General features: G+C 39.7%; 1 protein-coding gene across 2 annotated transcripts; it reads right to left on the bottom strand.

Moving 5' to 3' along the window:
* Positions 1-3,606: 3,606 nt before the first annotated feature.
* On the bottom strand, positions 3,607-16,585 carry LOC109776307 (uncharacterized). Of its 2 annotated transcripts, XM_073504551.1 has the most exons (15): positions 16,213-16,585; positions 15,932-16,145; positions 14,734-15,852; positions 14,331-14,604; positions 13,132-13,453; positions 10,331-10,513; positions 9,045-9,161; positions 7,020-7,103; positions 6,776-6,895; positions 6,363-6,482; positions 6,152-6,241; positions 5,447-5,656; positions 4,398-4,503; positions 4,114-4,318; positions 3,607-3,997 (listed from the first exon to the last, which is right to left on the bottom strand). In XM_073504551.1, coding segments are annotated over exons 7-15 (1,137 nt in total). In that variant the 5' UTR covers positions 9,047-9,161; positions 10,331-10,513; positions 13,132-13,453; positions 14,331-14,604; positions 14,734-15,852; positions 15,932-16,145; positions 16,213-16,585; the 3' UTR covers positions 3,607-3,797. The 2 variants fall into 2 exon arrangements, with proteins under 2 accessions (XP_073360652.1, XP_073360651.1); XM_073504550.1 differs by lacking the exons at positions 9,045-9,161; positions 10,331-10,513; positions 13,132-13,453; ... (2 more) ...; positions 15,932-16,145; positions 16,213-16,585 and adding an exon at positions 7,559-7,720.
* Between the last annotated feature and the right edge of the window lie 470 nt (positions 16,586-17,055).

Genomic DNA, 17,055 nt, shown 5'->3' with positions numbered 1-17,055 from the left:
AATTAAAGAAGGGTCAAATAGGTCTATTTTCATGAGAGTGCACAACTAAGTGAAGTCAACCTAGTGGTTAATGGCTACAGTCGTCAACGTACCTGTTCGGAGTTCAAATGTCACTACTCATCAATTAATAACTTGTGCCTTTTTTCTTTTGTGTTTGCTATCTGAGAGTTGGTTGCTAGGCCACCAAGGCCTCACGGAGTGCTCGAAGTACACATCGACCTGGGCCTCACTGGGCTGGCCTAGTCTTTTTCACGCGCGCCTCGCAGCGTAACCAATCTGGGCCATCCTTTGCCACGTCGACAATCCTCGTGTGGAAAATGACCCAGGTTCCATTTAGACCGGGATTGCAAAGTTCAGGATGCAATCGATAAGAATTTCGACGTGAGGGTTTGTTCAGCCCAAGCTCTACAAGTTCAGAGTTTAAAATGAACTTTTTCCTGATTCGTGCAGATGTCCCAACGAATGTTGTATGTGGCCTGTGGCAGCCTTTTTGTTATCACGCTCGTGGATGGTTGAGGCCCATCATGACCTCTTGTCGCCGAGTAGCGATGCTGCATTTTTTTAGACGTGACTATACCTCGCCTGATGCGAGGTAGAAGGCACCCTCACTATAGGGAGCTGGTGCTGGGTTGGCTTAGTAGGGTCGTAGGTTGTCGCACGAGCATCATGCCGACGCCATACTCATATTAATTTTTCCTTTATTTTTTATTTATATTTAAAATGAATATATTGAAATTTTGATTTTGAAAAAGTTAACATAGTATTAAAAAATTAGGTGAACTTTTTGACAAATGTGTATAGAATGCAAAACAAAATGCCATCAAAAAAATTATGTCCTCCACAAAAAAAGTGTATATGACATTGTCAATAAATGTAAATGTTCCTGCGTTGCAAAAAAATATTTGTGACATTTAAAATTTGTTTATATAATGTAAGAAAATGTTCAAGTAGTTTTATACAAATGTTTATCACCATTAATAAAATGGTGACCATGCATTCACAAAAGTGTTCAAAACATGTATTAAAAGAAAAATGTACATCATGTATTTGAAAAATATTCAACATTATTCAAAAAAATGTTTTACGTGTACACTAGAATATATATATTGTGACTACAAAAATTAGTCGCGGGTTAAAAAATTTCAATAAAAACCGACAAAGAAAACAAAAAAAAGCGAAGAGCCAAAGAAAACCAATAAAAACAAAGAAAACCAATGTACATTGAAGAAACAAAAAAAAATTGGTGAAACACAAATAAAACAGAATTATAACAAAGAATAAAAGAAAAACTGAAGAAAACCGGTGAAGAAGTACAAAAACACAGAAAAACAAAACAAAAAAACCCCGGCTAAAGCAGTGAGAAACAGATAAAGATAAACCACAGAGGAAAAAACCCAATCAAAAACATTGAAAAACCAGACAAAAAACACAGAAAAAAGCAAACGAACTGCTACAGTAATGGGCACACCTGGTCTCGCTGCCCCGTGAGGCGAGGGTAGCATATATCTCGTTATAAACGAGGCATAGCTCCCATGCAATTTTTTAGGAGAATGAGGCTGCAGCCCTTGTTTCTTTTTGTGTGTTGAGCTACTTGTGTGTAACGGACCATGTCGGCTTTTCAACTTTCGTCTTTTCTGTCTTTGTTTAATCTTGTGCATTTATTCTACTGTTCTTGTTTTCAAGTTTCAATATTTTCAGCTATTTTTTTTGTTTTTTATCCCATGTTTTTTGTTTTTCTTTTTTAATTCTAATGACACCAAAATACAACCGTCCTCTTCGGGTGAAAATGTTTCTTCCACGCGTTTTCAGTCAAAAATTTCGTGTGACCAAAGTTTGTACAGGCCGCAACTGCAAGCTTTCAAGTCGGGTTGCAACTATAAGGCTTCAAAATTGGATCACAATTGCATGTTTTCAAATGTGGTCGTAACTGTAAGCTTTCAAGTTGGGCGTCACAACTGCAAGTTTTCAAATGGTGTCTCAACTGCAAGTATTCAAAGAGAGTAGTTTTCAAATCGGATCGCAACTGGAAGTTTTCAAACGGAGTCCCAACTACAAGTATTCAAATACGGCCGCAAGTGCAAGTTTTCAAATGAACACAACAAATGAAATAACAATTGTTGTTGTTTTAAGAAGTTCTTTGCCTTATTAATGCCGCAAATGCAAGTTTATAAGTTGGCGCGTAAATGCAAGTTTATAAGTCAGGCCGTAACTACAAGTTTTTGAGTCGGGTCACAACTACAAGTATTCAAAGAGGGACACAGCTGCAGGTTTTAAAATGAGGTATCAATTGCAAGTTTAGAAGTTAGGTCGCAACTACAAGTTATCAAGAAGAGGCGCACTTATAATTTTTTAAGAGGGGTCGCAACTGTAAGGTATCAAGGAGGGGCACAATTGCAACTTTTTAACAGGGGTTGCAATTGTAAGTTTTGGGAGGGGTCACCATTGCAAGTTTCTCAAGGGGTCGCACTTGCAAGTTGTTGCACACAGCAATCCAAACTGCAAGGGGTACTATTCAATCGTTTTACTGGTCATTTTTGTGTGCATCCCAAGTACAAAGAAAAAAAAACTAAAATCCCTTTTTATTTAAAAACTGGACAATTTCAAATTGTCACACAATTCCATTAATATCGCATAGTACTTGGTAGTGGACATATGTCATTTTAGCAAACCTGGCGAGGACTAGCCATCCATTTTCCTGAGGTTGCTGGTTCAATCCTGGCTCCTGTCGATTTTTGTTTATTTTCATTTGTCTAAAGCAAATTATTGGGCCGGCGAACGGGACAATACGGACATTTCTCCAAGTGTCTCTTGGCCAGATAGTGAAAGCGGGCTACATATTGCTCAAAGAAAAAATTGAAAGCGGGCTACATCAACAATAGGTGATGTCAGCTAATGTCAGATGAATGAGATGAAACTATGTCTCATCTAGATGAGTTCTAGGAACTTCAAATTGATATTAATTTAATTTGCCAAAATAATTGGGACAATCTGAGGGCATGTTCCATTCGTAGTATTTTAAAAACATAGGAATGCATGATAGGAGCGAGTCAGTTCCTACAAAAGCTTATTTGCTAGCATGGAAGGTAGATGCTATCGTAAGAGCAACTCTAGTAGATTCACCATACCTGAAATTGACATCTGCCATGCTTCATATGGATATGGAGTCCGTGGCGGTGTGCATAAACACATAGTTGCTATAATGCCCTTCATATCTTTTCCTTTATTTGATATTTTTTGTCATTTTCTTAAAAAAATCCATGGGCAATTTAACCTCAAATTAGACATAGTAAACACATGTTTTAACATGAGAAATTAGAAGAAACTATAATCAAAATATAATATTGGCCAAAAATTCATCGGTACATATATTAGCGAGTACATATGTCGTTTAGCGACATTTTCAACCTAAGAAATGTCCCTATTCAAGCGACATTGCTACCTATAGTATCGGCTACCACGTCTACTAGACGCCGTCCACGTCCGCGTCCTCTCCGTCCTTCTCCTCCTTGGCGGAGAGATATCCTCCATCCAGGAATAGGTGTCGAACTGACAATAAACCCAGATGAAGGGTATATGATACCATGTACTTAGAAGCAAGTTTTATAACCATAAACAAAGCACCAAAGGAGACGTTCACCATCAAAGTTCAATTCAGTGGTCCGAGTACGCCTACATGTCTCAGCGCAGTGAGTACCGTCGAGTGGCAATTGGAGGTGTTTACACAACTAGAGCACATGCTAGTCACCGTTGCTCCTAACATGAAAATAACTCACTATTACAGACACCAGAAAATGCACTCATGAGGGTGCTCGCTTACAGAAGACCTGTTCAAAGGCCCACACAAAATCGTCATTGTCTAGTTTTATACTACAATCATCATGGGAGTCGTCATCAACGAAGGGACGTCCCGCACCAGGCTGGCCAGTCTCGTATCCGATAGGAACGGCAGGGTGCCGCAATGCATCCATCCCCTGATTCTTGCATGCGTAACAGAGACCTAATAACACGAGTTATGCAGTTCAACACATTAAACCCACTTTGCCGAAACCTAGATATCGATCACTGAATATAGAGTAAATTTGATAAAAGAGAGAGAGAAGAAATGGCACATACCATCTTCGTTTGGATCCAGTGGGTAGCAGAAATAAAACTTTCGACCATACATTTCCTTCACTTGCGCAAAATAGAGAGTTGATGACCACTTGTGTGAGCCAGCTTCCTTCGTCTTCACCGTAAAGTTGTAGTGGTGGAACATCTTCTCATGTGTCTCCACACTGAAACACTGGTGCAGAAGCTCGTCTAGTTCAAACTCCACACCCTGAAACAACACCTCATAAGAAAACTTGCATCCAACTAGGAAAAGATTAAAAGAAAAAGCATTAGGAAGTCACACATACTCTCAATCCCTCCCCTTCTATGATGCACTTCTTAAAAGCCTTCATGACTTCCTTCTCCATCCATAGTTTTCCGTTTTTAACGATTTGTTTTGTAGATTCTCCACACCTACAACATATTAGTTAAAAATTGATGTCTGTTACAAATCATGATGAAATTAGACTAACTGACAGTACAGTTGTAAGAGTAAAGTGCACCATAGGGACTTGTAAGGTGTATAAGTTGTGAAGGTGCTTCTTATGACAGGGTATCTGAGGTACTTGAACTAGAAAACTGCGCATCCATGTATGTATGCGAACTTGTATAACTGGGTTGACAGAAGATTAGACACCAGCTTATACTTGGCAAACAAAAATTGCATAGACTCCATGTGGACAACAAATTAACAAATGAAGTTAAATACATAACAAAACATTCTAATAACTATACAAGAGTTTCCGACTAATTTTCCTCAGTTTTAATTCATGACATAAATTCTCATATAAAGTTGGGTGGGAATGGATTGGCTACTGCCATGCAGGGACATGTGAAAGGCTCCACAATCCCCTGTCCATGTTGCCCTCAAACTTGAGCTTGCATAAACCCAAAAGTTATATATTATCAGTTTATCGCCAACAACTAGCGGTGTTGGGTTTAGATATACCTTCTCTTAAGAGACCCAAATGTGAAGTTCTCAAATTCGAGGAGCAATGTGACGCACCCATGCATGCATGTTTAGAGACCAACGGTGAAGATTGCTCCATTTCTAGCTAGCAATTAAAAAAAAGCACTACAACACCATTTGATACTTCACCACAAAATATAAAAGTATGTAGTAAGCTAAATGTCCCCAAAAGATTCAAGAATCATTAACTTTAGAACAATGTAGCATGTTCTACTAGTAGTGCGGTTAAGTGAGGTTATTGACCAAGTTTGATTGACACACTCCTAAAATTAATCTTGATGAGAAAGTGACAGTAGATTATGTTATCATAAAGAAGATCAATAATAGATTATGAATGAAACTTCAAGAAAAGATGATAAACTGCAATCGAACTATTGGAATCTTTACTGTATTTTTGTCTGCGAGGATTGAGTATCCAGTCGATGCGGAGACTGTGGTGAATCAGGCAAGGCAAGCTTTTCCGATGACTTGTTGGGGTTGGAAACCTTTTTGGGTGGGTTGCAGAAGCCATTTTTCACAGCAACCATGGCCTCTAAGACGTCATTATATGTATGTTCAGCGAGGTATTGATTTATTCTCCGCCGCCTTTCTTCTGACCTGAATCAGGGCGCACCAAACAAAATTACTCAGAATGCAGCACCATAATGATGCCATGGCAAATTTTTTGCATAGAGTAGGGAGCAACAATCCAGATGGCATGGAAGAAAAACATGGAAACAAATTTGCATAGTGTATGTACCATACATGCCAACAGCAAACAGAATATCATCATATGACTGGAATGGTGCCATACTAGCATTACCACTGAGGAGCTCAAGATGATGAATATCCTGCTGGAGGAGTTATCTTTGATTGAATAGAACCAGAATGCCCGACTCGATAGCAGTATGTTATTTTAGTTTAAGTTGTATTCAATCCAGATCATAAAAACTAGTTAGCCTTGTCTTTCGGTTCAGTCAAACGGACCTACTCAAATGATCAGCGATGGACTGATCACTGATGGAACCTGAGGCATGGATGTCTTAAGAAAATAACCAAATTAACAATCAACAGCCATATATATCATACCGATCATGCTTGACAAGTTCTTACCTCGGGGATAATGCTTCCTGAACAGCTGGTTGCTTCTCAATTGTAGAATCAGGCACACCGATGTCCATGTTGCTGCCATTCACCACAGCCCTGATCATCGCAATTTAAACTCACAGTCAGTGAATTCCATTCTTCTTGACTGGAAACAATAAGAACTGGTGCGTTCCCATTTCAACAAAACCAAATTAAATACAGTAGTACTAAATATTACCCATCAGTTGACTCATATGCAGGAGATGTGACATCCAGCGAAATGCCCTCATCTTTTGACAGGTCTGCACCTGTACCGTTAGGCTCAGTGCTTCTCACCTCGGTAGAATGCTCCTCGACCCTGATCAGAACATCCACAACAGAACACAGGTCAATGACTCTTACGATGAAGATATCAGAAAAGATAACTTGTAGGCATTCTGTTTCTTCTATGAGAAAGGAATAGCAAAAAAAAAAAAAGCGAATACAGTTGGAACTTTCTAGCAGATATAGCCATACGGAAAATAATCAAAATAAAATTGGAATCCCCTTGGACCGGAATTTATCATATCAGACGTCCGGGTCATTACAGTACCTATTATTTCGACCAAACAAAAGTCTTGGCTAATCAAGGAAGAACCAAAAATGATATACCTATCAGATGATTGAAGTGTAGGAGGTGTGGTATTGAGCGTCAGGGCATCGAACTGTGACAGGTCTGCACTTGTATGTCCAAGCTCACCGCTGCTCACCTCACCGGTATGCTCCTCCACCCTGATCAGAACATGTGCAGCAGATCATTGTTCAGATTTGTAGTAGATGTTTTATTTCTTCTATGAAAAAAACGAGTGCAAACAATAGCGATACAGCCTGAACTCTTAACAATAATGACACTCACGGTCGTCCTTTTCTGCCTCGAGGTCCCCTTCGGACCGAATACAGAACACTCTGCCGCAGATGAGTCGTAGTAGATCCAGTTGGCCTGCATAGGTTGGAAAATTAAAGTTAGATTTGAAGACAGGACCTTGTTTAGAGCCTGTGCAAAAATAGTTGCAACCTCCTGCACACCCCACCCGCCCGCCTCTCTCCCCCTCCCCTATCTGACTACTCCTACTTTTTTTTTGAATAGGCTGATTTAGGGTTTGGCGATGGGACTGGAATCGGAGTATCTTAGGATTGAGAGTTGGGCTTGGCTAAATCAGTTATACTGTATGTGTTTAGAGAGCTTTTAGGTGTAGATTAGACTGAGTTGAAACCCCCAAACACTAATATACGTACGTAGTAATCAGGATCTTGATCGCCGTGCGACAACGCCGATAAGTGGAGAAGACGATCATGAGACGTTCGCCATTGCGAGGCCTCACGCAAGATCGCACGTACTTAGTTTGCAAAAGAAGAAGAAACTAACCAGCCGAGAGAGATATAGAGGTCTCTTACGGTTTTGCTCCATTGGCCGCATCAGGCTTGCTCGTTGATGAGCGGCGGTCACGCCGAGCTCGGCCCATAGGGTGTGTTTTCGCCGGTCAGGCGCGCCGTGTGCAGTCGTCGACGGTTTAGCGCGCGAGATGACAAATCCTCCGTGAAGTACACAGGCGGCCCGCACGGACATGGACCGGCGCATCCGAGTTGTACACCGACCGAGGCAAGGCACGAGGTGGATAGATTCTCAATAATAAGAAAAAAAAGACCCGAATATCTGGCGAACAGTCGCCCGGCTGCTCCCAATTTACTGTGTTTTATTTATAAAAATGCCATGAGAATAAAACCCCATTTTCTTATTAAAAACAGAGAAAAACATAAATTTGTGAGTGCCATGATACGAAAATGAAAATGCTACTTTATAAAACTGCCATGCCAGTATGAAAAACCAAAATTTTACTCTTTTTTTCATGGACCAAATACGAAAACCGAATAAAAATGCCATCTCCTCTAATAAACAAAAAAATGCCATCTGTAAATAAGCAAAAAAAATTCCATCTCTTCTAATAAATAAAAAACGACACACACACCCACACTATATATATATATATATATATATATATATATATATATATATATATATATATATATATATATATATATATATATATATATATATATATATATATATATGGATTGACTATTCATCGCCCTGGGTGAGGAATATTTATTCTTCACCCCTTCTATTTTAATATCAATGCATCGTAATTTTACGTTTCGTAAATTTTTGTCTTATTTCATACGTACTAAGAGAGCGTAACAAAATATGTAATCACCGTAAAAGAAATTATGTTACGTAAAATTATGGACGTAAAAATATAGTGTAAAATATACATAAAATGCAATTTTTTTAGTCTTATGATCTATATTTTTGTTTTTTATGCCAAATTTTACATAGTGAATCGACATGAATGTAACTATTTGTATTCCATATGTAATTTATTTAGGAAACGATCGTAAGATTACCTCAGGTGAAGAATAACTTATTCTGCACCTTAGGTGATGAATAGTAACACTATGTATATATATGCCATCTCTTAATAATAAAAATGCTATCTCTTAATAATAATAAAATGTCATTTATTAATAATAAAAATGCCATCTACAAAAACAACTTGATTTGTGAAAATAATAATTTAATTGCCATCTACAAAAAAGGGCTTGGGTGCCATGTAACATACTCCCTCCGTCCCATAATATAAGAACCCAGGTCTACCATGTGGAAGCTCACGCTGCTGGCAGTGCGGTGGGCGGGGTTGATTTGCAAAGTAAAACATTTGCTGGATTTCATTGTACAACGAACTAGTTCAAAATATGATGTGTCATCGGGCCTGCTCTGAGATCCGTGCAACGGTGGGGAGGGTGTTCGCTGGGAGTTGTCAAAAATCTTACGAACGCCAGATAACATGTCCCAAAAGAAGACACAAGGTGGATAGATTCTCACATAAGCACCTCCGAGATACAGAGCAGTTACACCATCTTGTGATTGATGAATTCATCACATGTGTCTTCGTACGACTCCTCTCATGAACAAACATCGTTGGAATGCCTAAAATAAATCCTGAAAAATGCTAGCAACAATCTAGGACTTCAACCTTGGTGGGCTAGTTGCACTACAAGAAATCTAACAATCTAAAATACGCTCAGTTCACGGTGGATACTGATTCCATATCGCAGCCGGAACATGTGAAATCCATACCGCAACCAAAATAGGAAAACACTTATTCTGAATGTTTATGCATATCCATAATCCTTGCCCTTCAACAATATTTCCACTTTCCAAATAACTCTGTAAATACTATTATCGAACACACATTTGAGTTTGCGTTATTCCTTGAAAAAGTTATGAGAAAATAAATTTACTTGTCATAAATATGAATAAACAAGCGTAAGCGGATAAAGAATTCCATTCATTTAGTAACAGTTCACAAATATATATATTTTTCTCGAAAATTTGCACATTTGCATGGAAAAATGCAACATATACACATGCTTATTATATAAAAAAACTGAAAATAATAAACAGTTTTATGCAAAATCAGTTTCGAAATATCAGTATGGAATCTACAGATTATTTTTTTGGAACAAATCTCAAGAACCTGACATTACTAGTAGAACGCCCGTGCGTTGCCACGGGCCTTTCAATTTTTCTTTTTCAATTGCACATATATGAATACAATGCACATCTCTTTGTGTCTACTACCCTCCATCTCTCTCCCCCACCTTCTCTCAGTCTCACCCTGTCTCTTTTCTCTCTCACACACAAACCCCTTTCCCTCAACTCAAAACTTAATGTTTGGCTCAGCTCAATTTTGCTCAGTGTTAACGTTCGGCAGCTACAGTAAACATCCTAGAAGCTTAAACATCAAATTGAAATTTTAACCTTTGTACAGGCTAAGATAACTTTTCGAACTTCTGGATCACACAAATTAATGATTATAATCTGTACAACAAACAAAAATGACTTCACATTGTAAACTTTTTAATCCACGGCTAGACTTACATGAGCACCATGACCTTAGTTCTGATACTTATTCTTGCCTATATTATACTTTTGTTATTTCTAGAGAAGATATCCACAACTAATAAGTAAAGATTTTAAGAAAAAATATCAAAATCACCGCATCATGGAATTGACATATACAGATGGACCATGGGAAAAATAGTACTAAAAGACATGTAAGCAAGAATTTCTTAGAGGTTGATCATTGCATCGTGACAAGAGCTAACCTTGCCTAGACCGGCAAGACTCAAAGCAACAAGCCATAGATGTTTGGTTCACGCCTGACACTTCCCCTGTTGGTGCCGCCACCTAGCGTCCAAGCTTGCTTTCTTCACCTTTACTTTGTTCATGCCACCCCCCAATCCAATCAACAGATGAGTTGACTGCCCATCCGGCCACTTCTCTGTTTCCTGTCAAGCAACCATGGACGGTGTGTTGGAAAAACATCATAGAACATGTAAGCATCACATCATTGGCATAGACCCTACAATTAAAAAATTTAGTCTAAAAAGAAAATAGATGTTTTAAGACTACTTTCAACATAAGAACTCTTAAATTCATCATAAAAAGGAATGATTGACTGGTTTTAATACTGCACGCGCAACCATGTGTGCATATGATTAAAGCACATGAGAGAAAATATCTCTTTGGACAAAAAACTTATATAGAACATTCCATGGTAGATGACTGATAAAAAGGAACAAACAAACTAATGAACTCCGATCTCATGAGAAGAAATAAAAAAAACAACCATTTCTAAATTGTAAAAGAAACTAACACTCCCGGTAAAAGAAACTAAAAGTTGCTGACAAGCATTACATGTATATAGAACAAAGATTTATTCACTCTAAATTTTACAAAAATTTGGCTCTTGAAGGAGGATGCTTTTTAGAACTTATTACCGGCCAACTAAATAACAATGCATTAAATAGCACACCGCCTATATCCGCCTAGATAAATACACATGTGTTGGCACGGAATAACAAAAAAAAATAGCATATGCAATTTTGCACTGATCAAACAAATTTGGCATAATTCGGATATGTGTATTGAATATGATGTCATGCATATTTTAATATTTAACATTTTGATGCTAAGACAAACAAATCTTTCATTTCTTACACTATCTGATTATAGATAACAACTACTCCTTTGCAAAAATGGAATGTGAAAAATAATGTGTGCCCTCTAACATGTAAGAAATAGCAACACTAAAATCACAATCTGAAGTTGCAAAGACACTTCAGAACAATGACTTGCGTGAAAACCACACACACATATTTACTCTTGATGATCAGGATATGGTAGCACATACCTTTCTCGTCTCCATACACTTCAGAAACTCTGCTCTCGAGGAAAAGTAATTATGCCAATAGCATTCTACGTTTTTTGTACAAATTAGGCAATGGACATAAAGTGAATTTCCACCAAAGAAGGGAAGCACAATGCAATTAATGCCAATAATAAGCAATATATGCCCCCTCTACAACTTAGACGGACAGGAACAAATTTTCTACCAAAGACGGGAGGCCCAATCTCATACTCACTATGCAACTCTAAAGGTCATTAGTGTTCACCACAAGAGTTGATAACATTCCATCACGCTAAAGATCATTTAGTTTATAACTGGCAACAACGATGCCAACACCAGTAGCCTTCCCTGTGAACGCCTCCAAAGACGTACTCCCTCCGTTCCAAAATAGATGACCCAACTTTGTATCAAAGTTAGTACAAAGTTGGGTCATCTATTTTGGAACGGAGGGAGTAAGATTTTGTGAAGTGACTCGAGTATCTCGTTAATCGTGCAAACAACATTATTCCTTGCAAGAATTAAATATCAAGTTGCGAAATTTGTATTATCACGTTTGAATACTCAAGGCACATTATGTTACTGACATGGCTAGATAATTACCTAGTTATCTCAACCTTAGCACAAAAATCAACGTAAGCAGTTTTGAAACAATATGTACTAAATCATTAAACCAAGAATATATATTTCATTTTGCAAAATAATAGACTTCAACTACATTTATCAATAAGTGACCCATGGCTTAACCAAGCTTTGTGGTAGTGTTGGAACCTGCATCGCAAACATGTGCATGGTAACAACCCTCATTCAATGCAGGATATTGCAACAAAATAGAAGCAGATGCAAAGGTGCAACGACGATAACTATCAGGCATCACGTTCATTTCTTGCCCCGTGTTCGGCCAAAGTCAATGCATTCCTAAGATTTTTCAGACAACTTGCATATGACGCCTTATAATTTTCTAGACTATATCCCATATATAATCAACTTTACTCTATCTCATATGTACCTTCTAACATGTATGAAATTGTATAGCAAATCACAACCTGGATAAGGAAGTCATCGAGTACCAATAAATTGATAGAAACATGTGCATTTAGTATTTTTAATTTTAAGAAAAGCTATCTAAAAATAAGGTACATCTCATGTATAGCAGGCACTACTTCACTGCAAGTCTGCAATATGCTACAAATACACATAGTGCGCAATTGGTATTCAATATCAAGAAAACAGGAAATCTTAAAACTGCTCTGTACACATACTGATTATGATCAACATCAGCTATATAGCTCATTGTAGAATGCAGTCTTGTTAAATTTGGAAGTAAGTCATGTGTATGCATTTAAGAGCATAATCTTAAGGGCTTGAATTAAAAAAAGGGGGCAAAGACAGATTAATTGCCTCTGATCCATAACATATACATAGCAGCTGCCAGCCAACTCTTGTTGATCCTATCTAATATATGGACCTATTCGCCATTGAATAAGCCTATTGAATTAGCCGACCTCTCAAGCCACGCTGGCATTACAATCATGGTTATACTGTCATAGTAAAACCACCTTGAAGCATTTCAGCAAACGATGCAATGGTTTCAGAATAAAATGTGTTTGGCCTAAAATGGGAGCACCTCTAGGCCAAGATTGAGCAACACAATCTTGTACCACTAAAATGCAGAACACGAAAATAGCTACAAAGTAAACTTGAGCATGCTGCACTTACCAAAAGCTAGTTGTCTACAGAGTCAAAATTGAATGGATGAAGCCTTATCATCGGGGTTGGGGAGTCGCGAGTTGCCTTATCATCACGATGGGGGAATCGCCGCGCAAGCAGCAAGCACAACCCCCATGCCACAACCTGGACGATCATGGTTGTTGATGCGGCGGTCGCGACCAGCGCCACAAGCCCACAACTGACTATTGGCATGGCTCCCTCTCTTGCAGCGGGAGCAGTTTCTTGTGCTCCCCGTCACCTCTCTCAGCTTCATATGCCTCCTCCTCCTCTTCCGCTGATGCATTATATTGTATGTCACTGTTTTATGTTTCTGGAAAAAAACTGGAATTGAACTTTAGTTTTCGCTTCCCAATTGCATAAGTAAATGTACTGGCAAATCCAACAGAATAATAAGGGAGTAAACCATTTGTAGAATAAACTCTAGATCTAACAATATGGGAGATAGCCTTCATGTATGCATGTCATTATTCTCTCGCTTTTCTAAATGATGAGAGAAGCGCCAAATATGATGTCTAGGAAATGCGAGCTAGCTAAAGGATACAAGTCCAAAATCAAAACCAAGCTAGCTAATTAATGGCCTTTAAAAAACTAATGGTCTTTAACAAACCAAGCTAGTAAATAATTATGCAGTTGGCATGGATCAGTACAAGTTAAATTACAAGCAGCAACACCAATGGGATTACGGATCACCAGAAGCAACCATGCACAAACAAACACAAGAAAGCCCATAATTATGACAAAAACTGAAAGTTAAGGCCAGCCAAGTTCTATACGGAAAGGAGAGTCCAAAAGTTAAGTTTGGCGGTGCTAATTTCAGTATCTGCATAGAACAAAGTCTTTAACAAAAAATCATAAATGAATTTAAGATGGTGGGAGGATTTTGGATAGTTGGCCTCATCGGAAATAGATGCATTCGGTTGTGCTTGAGGCAGATACGATAGTAAGATAGCGAATAAATCACAATGTTATTCAGGTACGAATTATTAGGAATTCGATGCCACGTTAGAATTAACATATTTGCATCTATATTTGTAACATCTACTTGCAGACTGGTCGTCGAGTGGCTCAGGTTGTAGGCTGTAGGCATAGAGGTACAAAGATTTTGACAATGAGTAAACATATTGTCTGCATTTATTCAGAAAGCCATGCATTTGGACATAACAACGTGAGTTTGGTGGAAAACATACCTGATTTTTTCACAGCTTTGCTCAAGTCATCCGGTCACCGTCGTCGGACCTCACAAGGCATAACAATAGTTCCCTTGTGCCAACCCTGCAGCCCATTAGTCAGAAACACATCATGTCTGTTTACCCTCTCCTTCAGCTACATCATCACCGATGTCACACCATTCATTCCCATTATTCTTGATCTCCATAGCCACAACTACTACCACTGCCGAGCCAGAACCATGCTTGGAGAAAAGAAGAACCAAACAACACCGATGTTGCGATGAACCAGACTCTTGCCATAGATCAACATTGACGAGCACACAAAATGATTTAAAATTTCCTCACAAAAATATAGAACATGGAAGCAAATTGCGGATATAGAAGAAAATAAGGCAACATGCGGAATGGAAACTGGCCTCACCATGACACATGTCACTTTCACGATCCTTTCCAAACAGTGTATCCGTTGTCTTGGGAGAGGTCCCGATCAAGCGTTGGTAGCTGAAAATTTGAAAACAGAGCCCGAAGATTCAGATCAATAAAAATTATAGTGTCGCTGCTTACATAGCCTAGCACCCCTGTAATGGGATAAATAGAAGTCTTCCAACAGAAAACTATGGCATAAAAGGAATATTCCCCAATGTGGCATAAAAGGAAGCGTGTAAATGACAATAGAGTAGACAAACGAAGTTATAGGACTAAGATGAGAAAAACCCCCTACTTGCCCATCCAATATACAATGATCAGTAGACAACATCGGGCTCATTTTATTACTACAACAACCTTGGCCGTTCCTGTACAAACGTAACATAAGCATAGATATTACCCCGCCTATTTTGAGCAGGACATAACATATACCATCAGTGGGCAACTGGGCATCACAGATCAGCATTGAGAAGCCAATAATAGTCTGCAACATTCGATAACAAAATGAAGAGCCCATTGCAATGCACAATTACTCACAACAAAGAAAATTATTCGTGATTACAAAGTAACAACGAGCTGCTAATTTGGGGCAACACAGCATCGAGTATCCAATTCCAAGCTGAACAACACAAGGTGTTACCATAGTACAATTTCGCACTGGAGATGGGACACCCACCCCTTGTTGTGTCCAATGAGGCACAAAGGGAAGGTGAATCTGCCGCTGCCACAACTCTAATCGACGTGTGGTTCCTGGTTCAGCTTTGGATTAATCTCCCCAGGTTTCAGAGAACTGAATGAGCTACATAGATGGACTAACAGCTAAATGAAACAATATTTAGTCTCTATATAGTGGAATATGATCTTGCAAATGGTGAACTGAATCTAGCTATAATGGACCAGTAATATACTACATGGAGCATAAATCTACATGTCGGTAGTTATAGTATCATTACTCAGTTTGAAAATGAAAATTTGTTTCCAGCATGGGTATGAAGCATGCATACCCGTGCACAATCAAGGATTGAAGTCCAAATCTCAGCATGTTCCATGTCACCTGAACATCCATATCCCCAATTAATCAAAAATATTGTTACTCCTGGTTGTCGTGAAATTTCTGCAACAAAGAGGGGTCAATTCAGTACAAAGAAGATAAAAGAGAGAAGGGAGACGTAGTGTTGTTGAGCTCTACCGACATAAGACACAGAAGCTAGCACCGGCCGGTTTTTGCTACACGCCCGAGCTGGATGACCTCCCCAAGCTGTTACCATGTGAGATCCAGACATCGGCATCGCCGACGCCATCACCGCATCACGCCGCGACTTCAGCCCGCCAGTCATATGCCTCCTCCGGCCACCGCCGCAAAACCACCCCAGCGCACAGAAGCCCACGCCCTCAGGCCGCCGCCCCCTGTGGTTTTGTAGCGCTAGAGAGACGACGAGAACATCATGCTTAGGGAGAGAGGGATGGATTCTACCTGATTTGCCGCCGCCGCCAATGATGCCACCACCCGCCGCCGACGTTTCAAAAGAGAGAGATGAACGAGAGGACCGGGAGGGGGTGGGTTTGTTCGACTTGAAGGGGAGCCGTGCGACCGTCGCCACTGTCTTGATCCTTCTCTGGATCCCGTAGGCGTCCTGGCGGCGATGGAACCCTAGAGTTGTGTTCGAGAGGAGAGAGCTGCGAGACCACGAGAGGGAAGGGGCAGGGGGCATGATTTCCTTGGGATCGAAGACGGGGCGGCGGCAAGGGTCAGTGGCAGGGAGATCGGAGACGGGGCGGCGGCAAGGGTCGGCGGCAGGGAGATCAGAGACGGGGCGGCGGCGAAGGGATGTTGTACATGGTGGAGTGGGGACGGGAATGGAGAGGAGCGGGTATTTTGTTCGTTCGCACGGGGGAAGCCAAGACGAAAAAAACCCAGTGAAATAAAACGTATGAAAGTGGTGGGACGAAAATAAACCGTGGATACTATTCATCAACTCAGACATTAGGAGTATAGATTAGGAGTATAGATAAGGACTCACAAAAAAGAAAATAATTCCCAACTCCCTGACTGGGGGAGGGGGGGGCTAGAGATAGATTTCATATTACAATAAATTTGTGTTCAGATGAAGCGTCGCCCCCACCGGAACGTAACTAGTTGGTGTAATGAGGCCGCTACCACACCACTGTTAGTTCTAAGGAAACCGATGGAAGAGGTGATGGAATCCAAGCTCAAACCCCACTGCATCCCAATATGGCTAAAAGCAATAAAGGGGATACGGAGTCGATCTGTTGACACCGAAGCTCCAAACATCCTCCTTTCGGCCAGAAGATACAT

Source organism: Aegilops tauschii, chromosome 7 (assembly GCF_002575655.3).
Source record: "Aegilops tauschii subsp. strangulata cultivar AL8/78 chromosome 7, Aet v6.0, whole genome shotgun sequence".
NCBI lineage: Eukaryota > Viridiplantae > Streptophyta > Magnoliopsida > Poales > Poaceae > Aegilops > Aegilops tauschii.
Note: the sequence above shows the minus strand (reverse complement) of the source record. Positions and strands in the feature narration are given on the sequence as shown.

Bases quoted from the DNA above. Each gene is read 5' to 3' on its own strand.
- LOC109776307 (XM_073504550.1), bottom strand. From the start codon at position 7,626: ATGGGCCGAGCTCGGCGTGACCGCCGCTCATCAACGAGCAAGCCTGAT. The intron at 7,104-7,558 runs GTAAGAGACCTC...CAACCTATGCAG, and splicing joins GCGGCCAATGGAGCAAAACC to GCCAACTGGATCTACTACGA. The intron at 3,998-4,113 runs GTATGTGCCATT...TCGTGTTATTAG, and splicing joins ACTGGATCCAAACGAAGATG to GTCTCTGTTACGCATGCAAG.